General features: G+C 39.1%; 1 protein-coding gene across 1 annotated transcript in view; it reads right to left on the reverse strand.

The window, feature by feature from the left end:
• Window positions 1-3,006: 3,006 nt before the first annotated feature.
• The window catches only part of gpr180 (G protein-coupled receptor 180), a 114,977-nt gene continuing 109,395 nt past the window's right edge, over window positions 3,007-8,588 (reverse strand). Inside the window, exon 9 of the mRNA XM_073027184.1 lies at window positions 3,007-3,048. Coding sequence (XP_072883285.1) covers window positions 3,022-3,048 — 27 coding nt within the window. The 3' untranslated portion in view covers window positions 3,007-3,021. The remainder of the gene's footprint in view (window positions 3,049-8,588) is intronic.

The following is an 8,588-nucleotide window of genomic DNA, read 5'->3' on the forward strand; positions in this document are numbered from 1 at the left end:
TTAGGAACTGTGTTTTCATAGATATTGGTATGATAACAAACTATTGCATAAGTAAAATTGTGCTGCATTTTTCTTTCTTTATTAATAACTTTGTCTTTTCCAAGACGGGCAATGTTTGTTTAAAACTGTAAATATACAGATGCTGTAAACCTGGAAAGAAAATAGAACAGGCTGGAAAATCTGAGAGAATCTTAATATTTCAGCAAGATGAACGTTCATCAAGAATATATGGTGGTTATTTTTTCTGCCATTCAGACGCTACCCCTTTGCTGAGTATTTCCAGAATTTCCTGGTTTTTGTTATATATTGGAAATGTTAATGCTTCTAAGCATCAGTAAATCCAAAGTCTGGGTTAAAATCTTCCAGGCGCGGCATAAATTTCTCTTTATGCAGAGTAGCAGATTATGATGCATTGCTGGAATTTAACCAGTTGAAACGCTCCTTTTATCAGCCAGGATGCACACCGAATTAGGGATACTGATTTTAGTTTTGAACTGAATGGGAAGAATGTATATAAATGACCTGGATGAAAACATAGAGGATGGTTTAGTAATTTGCCGATGATACTGGATTGGTGGAGTTGTGGATAGTGTAGAAGACTGGCAAAGAATACAGCACGCTATGGATCAGTTGCAGATATGGGCAGAGAAATGGCAGATAGAGTTTAACCCAGGTAAATGTGAGGTGTTGCACCTCAGTAAGCCAAATGCAAGGAGATAATAGAATATTAAGGAACCCTTGACATGGTTGCTGAATAGAGAGATCACAGAGTCCAAGTTCATAGCACCTTAGAAGTGACTACACAGGTCAACCGGGTGGTTAAGAAGGCTTATGGAACACTTGCTTTTATTAGTCAAGGCATTGAGTTCAAATGTCAAGAGGTTATGTTGCAACCTTATAGAACTCTGGTTAGGCCACATCTGGAATACTGCATAGTAGTCCGACTGTAGGAAGGATGTAGAAGCTTTGGAGAGGGTGCAGAAGAGGTTAACCAGAATGCTGCCTGGTTTAGCATGTGAGAGGCTGGACAAACTTGGGCTGTTTTCTCTGAAGTGGTGGAGGCTGAGGGGAGATCTGATAGAGACTTATACGATTATGAAAGAAATAGATAGAGTAGACAAGGAGTATCTTTTTCCCAGGGTGGAAATGTCCAATAGCAGAGGACATGCATTGAAAGTGAGAGGTTTAAAGTCCAAGGGAATGTGAGGAGCAAGTTTTTCACCCAAGAGTCGTGGATGCCTGGAATGCACTGCCTCTTATAGTGGTAGAGGCATATAGAGACTTTTAAGAGACATTTATGTAGGTAGATGAACATGAGGAAGATGGAGACATCGTGTAGGTAGGAGGGATTAGCTTTAGGGGTGTTTCTGATTTGCTTTTTAGCTGGTGCAGCACAACATTGTGGGCCGAAGGGCCTGTTCCGGTGCTGTACAGTTCCAGTTTCTAATGTCTGTCTCTTGACACTCCGGCATCAATAATGTAAAATAATAAACTTTTAAACTCCACTGTAAACTGATTAAACGGTCGACTTCAGTGATTATAAGGAGCTCTTTCTGATAACTATATTAAAGCAAACATGGAATGTTAAACAATAGGCCAAGGGAATCAATCAGCAGCTTGCCGTGCCCTGAATTCACCCAAAGCATGGCGAGCAGTGGTGATGCTGGACTTGGCATTTACAATCTCTTTACAACCGAGCAGTATTGGTTCGGGATGTACGTTCAGCAGCTGATGTTATATACATCACAGTTTCCTCTTCCCTATTGTTTATTTGTACGAGAGGGTACCGTGAAAGATACCCAACCTTCACAAATCTAGCCTTTCTCGGAAGTGGACCTGCAGCTCGCCGTCATCAGTTCCGACCATATGACATTGCCCACATCTAGCCGCCAGGCTTTTTCAGACAGCGGTACTTAATTTGGGGGGAAAAAAGCTTTGGAGTGTTCTCCAGACTCGAATGAAAACTAAAGAGTAGTTGTCCAAGTAATTTTTACTTTCAACATTTAACAGCTTTTAAGGATAAAAAAAAACCTCTGGCTTGGATTTGAAATCATGGTGTACCCTGTCTCCCTGCAGCAATGTACAGTACTTAATTTTCAAATGAAGAGTAATTTCGGTTTCTATTTTCATCTAAATTACATCAACTGCGGGCAATCTTAAATAGAACTGGACCCTGCCATATGCACTAAGTAATTCGAAATATTAACTGCACAACACTATATGACAAGGATGATAATCTATTACTGGCTCTTTTAGGTGAAAAACTGGAACTTTACAAGTTACACACGCTAGGATTCCGCTAGTTGTTTGCTGTAAATAGACATTTCTATGTGTGAATTGATTTGCCACATTTGTTTTAACCAAATCCGTGAAAATGCTGTGAGAGTAAATTATTCGCGTACACTTCAGGAAACAATATAATGTCATACTTGTCTTGAGAGTGCGCTATAATTATACTGATCGGACGCTGAAAATTTCCTCTTTCAATCTTATCCATGTCCAACACAAGCTAGTGAGGTAGAAAATGCAGGCCCATATGTGACTGTGGAGAGTGCTTTGTAACTACGGTATATTTTGTTTGTTAACGCTTCAAATGAGATATAAAGGTAATAAATGTACATAGAGACTTACTAAATTCCAAGTGTAGTTAATGTTTGCAATGTGCATTTAAAATTTTAACTCGCTTGTTATATTGTTTTTCACTTCTTCCTTCTCTTTATAAAACATTCTCTAGTCAATTTGTTAAAGCATAACGCCTTCCCAGAATGGGGGACAGGTAAAACTCATTCTCTCTCTCGCTGTCTCTCCCTCTCCGATTTTCGCCTCGCAGCACGCCAGGATAAGCTCCAAGATGTAATGTCATTAAATTGCAAATGCTTTTCATTTCCGACACACACTGTTTACTTATCTGGGAAAAACATATGTTCAGCGGAATCCGTTAAATTCTACCTATTGCCTCGGGTAAAAAGTGCAATGGGAACGCACCCACGGAGCTTTTTTCTCTTCTTTTTGGCACTTTGGTTATCTACAAGGCTGCTTAGCAGAGAACTGAAAATGAAGATACAGTATTTGATTAGAGAGAACAGTGAACAAAATTCACACTTTGAGGGTCACTTCATTGCAAATGATTTTCTTTCCTTCGACATCTGCATAAATTACTATTTTTAAGGCATCAGAAGAGTCTGTATATTTTTCTCACTCTGTCAAACATTTAATTTCACGCGGAATATTCTGAATATGCTGAATTCATATCATGGATGCACTTTTAGCTAAGAGGAGGAATGCAGAATGAGAGATAAAACGATGCGATTTGCACTACAAGCCCATTAGTAATGGTGTTAACATATTTCCCCGTTTACTTCGGAATATACATAATCTGTCGTCAAGTATTTTTCTTTCTTCGAAGTATAAACCTATGTATTTTTTATATAATGGAAACAAATCTTTGCAGAGGCTGTGAGCAATGTTCTTTAATTTGACCTCCTTTTTTCTGGTGTTAAAACTGGAAATCCAATTTTGTAGAATGGCCACATTTTCAGATAAAACAGTCCATGGCTAACAAATTTCAGAATTAGAATGGCTGTGATACCAACTGTTTTCAATTTCTTTATAATGAATTCAACCTTTTGGATATCAGATAAACTAAATAATACGATTTGCTAGACCACTAGCTTATAAAAATATGCAAATATGAGTTGCAGATTTTTAAATAAAGTTTATTTTTATGTGTATTTTTGCCCTAAATTTAATAACCTAAGGACTTCTTCATGCCTGGTTAGTGTCCGTCATTAGCCAACTATACACTTATTCAACAGGTCCAATTACCTACGCCAGTGATTTAAGTATTTACAGCTCTAGAACAGTTTCAATCAGTTATTAACTAATAGGAAGCAAGTTATAATTGAGCTATCCATCTAGCTCACCTTTTTTTTTGCAGATCTTTATAACTATCAAATGCCATTCTGTATCAGCCAAAGGAGGTTACAGAGATTAAAAAGGAGATATAAACTCAGATTCTTTGGCAGCCTTAAGTTAAAGTATCTAGGCATACAAAATTTTCTGCTAAGAATAAGGCATGCTAACGTAGTGCTGGACCGACATGAGTTTTAGTCCGTTCAGCCCATTGAGTCTGCTCCGTCATTCCATCATTATCCACCTCAACCCCATTCTCCCGCATTCTTCCTGTAACCTTTGACGCCCTTACTAATCAAGAACCTATCAACCCTGCTTTAAATATACCCATTGACTTGGACTCTACAGCCATCTGTCGATATAAATTCCACAGATTCACCAACTCCTAGCTAAAGAAAACCCTCCATCTCTTTGTTCTAAAGGGTTGTCCTTGTATTCTGAGGCTGTGCATTCTGGTCCTAAATGCCACCACTATAGGAAACATTGTTTCTGTGTCCACTCTATATAGGCCTTGTAATATTTTATAGGTTTCAATAAGTTCCCCACTCCCCGATGCAGAACCTCAAGGCAGATGAATCCAGTCTTGCACAAACTGAATGGGATTGTGTGATCCTTTCATCGTTCAACAGATTTTGCATTAGGAACTTTGTACAACCACCTTCTTCCTATTAGATTCATCATTGCAGAGGAAGTTTAATAGGCCATGGACTGCAGGGTTACCAACAACAGTGGAAAGGAATATTGGAGATTGAACCACTTGGGGATGCACTGAATCTTGGTTTGGGGCAACAGATTAATGGAGGTGCTGGTAATGTGATTGGACGGTGTTGAAGGGTGGGGAGGGGATGGTGGAACTGGCTGGATCTGCCTGATGAAAATCAGCAGGGAGATGTGAGAGACCAAACTTAAATAAGGATCTGTGAGACAGTAGATGCCTCAGACTCCATGGCAGCAGACCAGATAAAGCTGGTCTTGTTTCCTGATGAGCCAGAATTTATGCATTCAGTTAAGGTCAATTTCAGAATGACAGACGCACATTGCAGCCAAGATGCTAAAAAGAATTTTGTGTATATTTTAGAAAATTATTGGGGAAAAAACTACAGATGCTGGAAATCTGCAAATTTTAAACAGTAGGTTAATCAGCATCTCTGGAAAGAGAGGCAATTATTATTTCAGATTGAAAATTCTTCATCAGAATTGGTAAGTTTACAAATCAAGATAGTTTTAAAGTGAAGGTGGGGGAGGAACAAGTAGGACAAAGGAAATATGTCAGATAGGGGGAAGACCTAGGTTGCTGAGGAGATTCTGCTGTGAAAGAACTGTCTGGTTGAAAGATGAAGGAGGGTGGTTAGAGAGAGAAAATAGTAACGGGCATGTAAAATATATGAAATGTAGGTCGGAGCTTCTGCTGGAACTGAAACTAAAAAGAGAATGCTCAAAGTACTCAGCAGATCAAACAGTTTCTGTGGAGAGAGAAAATCAGAACTAATCCACGCAAGTGATTGGCATCCTGAAGCTTAAAGATACCAAAATAACTCTACATAATGATCATCCAAACTGCATTTGGTTTCTCAAATGACTATATTTCATTAGGAGTTTGAGGAAATTTGGTATGTCACCAAGGACTCTAGCGAATTTATACAGATGTACTGTGGAGTGCATGCTAACTGGTTGCATCACCATCTGGTTGTGGAGGGGCTACCGCATAGGGTCAGAAAAAACTGCAGAGGGTTTGTAAATTCAGACAGATCCATCATGGATCTAGCCTCCCCACCATTGACAACATCTTCAAAAGGTAATGCCTCAAAAAGGCAGCATCCATCATTAAAGACCCCCACCACCCAGGACATGCTCTCTTCTCATTTCTACTATCAGAAAGGGGGTACAATAGCCTGAAGACATACACTCAGTGTTTTAGGAACAGCTTCTTCCCTTCCACTATCAGATTTCTGAACGACGAAGATACAATGAACACTAACTCACTATTTCTGCTCTCTTTATACATTACTTATTTAAATTTTAAATATATTTCTTGTGATAATTTATAATATATTTCATGCATCACAGTGTATTGCTGCTGTGAAACAACCAGTTTCATATGTGAAATGCCAGTGAAAATAAACCTGATTCTGATTCAAAATAGAGGAGGCGACACTGTGAGTAACAAATGCTGTATATTACATCAGGAGAGGTACAAATGAATATCTGCTTCAGCTGAATAGACTGGGCTACGGGTAGGTGGGAAGGGATGAAACTCTTTTATTGGCTCTGTCTTGTAGAATCACCTAGGTTACCTGGGCCTCACCCTTCCCTTCTGTTTGATATTCTCTCTGTCCTATCCATCCACTCTCACCTTCCCTGTAACTTTAATCTATCTTGTTTTTATTTGTTAAATCACACTTTGTATAGTTATATATCCTGTATGGAGAACTTGGATTGAATTTATACATGAGTGTAATTTGCACATAAAGTAAAATACAACTGAGTTTAGATAAATTTAAGTTATGTAATGCACAGGAACATTTGAGCTGTGTGGAGACGTTACTCACCCTTTTTAAAACCCAATGCTTGTTTGGTTGGATATTCATTTTCACATTATCATATGGCTACATATTTGACTTTTTTATTGAAAACTTATGCAAAATGTTATCAAATATGCTTCCAGTCAGATGTGGTACATGCGACTGTACACTAAATTTACAGACATTATGCTCACTATAAATATGCAGAGTAAGCAGAAAATCATATTAATCGGAATGCAACTCAGAAGAGAGGATGAAGAGACTGAAGAACAGGAAGAGGAAGCATGGACACTCCATTGGTTAGGCTGCAGGTGAACAATTAATTCACCTTTAAAACATTAACTGTCAATCCAAATCCCAAATACATCAGTTTTTTTTTTAAATTGCATATTCAGCTTAACAAACAATGGGACTCCAAAAGACCACAGATGAATTTAGTCAATGGAGCCTTATTAAGCTGTTATCCAATATTATCTTGTTTCACAAATGCAACCTGATTCACTTTGAAGTTTAGGATGAGGAATGCCTATGCTCCAGAGAGAGAAGCCTCAGCCTATCCTGCCTCTCACAATACAAACCTTCCACACCCTGCATCATCCTTGTGATTTTTTTTTTGCATACTTTCCAGTTTAAGAAAATCCTTCGTATAGGTCATAACCATTTGTTCATGCCATTGTATCAGAAATATCTTATACAGCTGTAACATGTCATCCCTTGTCTTGTACTCCATACTCTGACTGATGAAGGCAACCATACCAAATGACTGCTTAAGATCAAAAGACCATAAGCCATAAGAGCATTATGGTGACTGTCGTGGGACTTGCTGTTACGTGGCAGCAGTTCAGTGCAAGACAAAAAAAAATCTGCCACCAAGTCTACTCCTTGGCTGATTTACTTTCCCTCTCAACCCCATTCTCCTACTTTCTTCCCATCTTTGACATCCTTCACAATCAAGAGCCTATCAACCTCTCCTTAAATATAACCAAGGACTTGGCCTCCACAGCCATCTGTGACAATTAATTCTAGATTCACCACCCTTTGGCTAAAGAAATTCTTCCTCAAGCTATTTTCAAAGGGCCACTCTTGAATTCTGAGGCAAAGCCCACTGGTCCTAGACTTTCCTAGTATAGGAAACATCCACTCTATTCCAGGCCTTTCAATATTTGGTAGGGTTTTAACAAAGCCTCCCTCATTCTTCTAAACTCCTGTTAGTACAGGCCCAGAGCTATCAAATGCTCCTCATATGTTAACCCTTTTATTCTGTGAAGCATTCTCGTAAAGCTTCTTTGGACCCTCTCCAATACCAGCACATCCTTTCTTAGATATGGGACACAGAAATGCTCACAATATTCCAGATGTGGTCTAACCACCATCTAGCTATGTTGCCACTTTCAGAGAACTATGTATTTATTCAAATTCAAAATCAGGTTTATTATCACTGACTGCTGTGGAACTTGCTGTTTTGTGGCAGCAGTTCAGTGCAAGACATAAATAAATTACAATAATTACAATGAAAAGAATAAATAGTGAATTAATACCATTCAGAAATCTGATGGCAGAGGAGAAGCTGTTCCTAAAACATTGGGTGTGTGTCTTCAGCCTCTATACCTCCTCCCTGATGGTAGGAATGAGAACAAGGCATATCCCAGATGATGGGGTTCATTAATGATTGATCTCTTGTTGAGGCACTGCCTTTTGATGACATCCTTAATGGTGGGAAGGCTTGTGCCTGTAATGGAGTCTTCACCCTCTTTTTGTCCTGTGCACACCATACCAGGCACAACCAGTCAGAATGCTCTCCATCTTACATCTGTAGAAATTTGCTAGGATGTTTGGTAACACACCGAATCTCCTCAGACTCCTAATAAAGTACAGTATAGCAGCTGGCATGATTTCTTTGTGATTGCATTAATATGTTGTGCCCAGGATAGACCCTCTTAGATGTTGATGCCCAGGAATCAATGCTTTTCAATGCTGACCCCTTGATGAGGACTGGTGTGTGTTCTCCCAGCTTCCCCTTTGTGAAGTCCACAATCGTCTGGTCTTGCTGACGAGGGCAGGGTTGTTGTGGCAATATTACTCAACCAAAGATCTATCTCACTCCTGTACACCTCCCTGACACCATCTGAGATTCTGCCAACAACAGTGGTGTCA

Source organism: Hemitrygon akajei, chromosome 2 (assembly GCF_048418815.1).
Source record: "Hemitrygon akajei chromosome 2, sHemAka1.3, whole genome shotgun sequence".
Lineage (NCBI taxonomy): Eukaryota > Metazoa > Chordata > Chondrichthyes > Myliobatiformes > Dasyatidae > Hemitrygon > Hemitrygon akajei.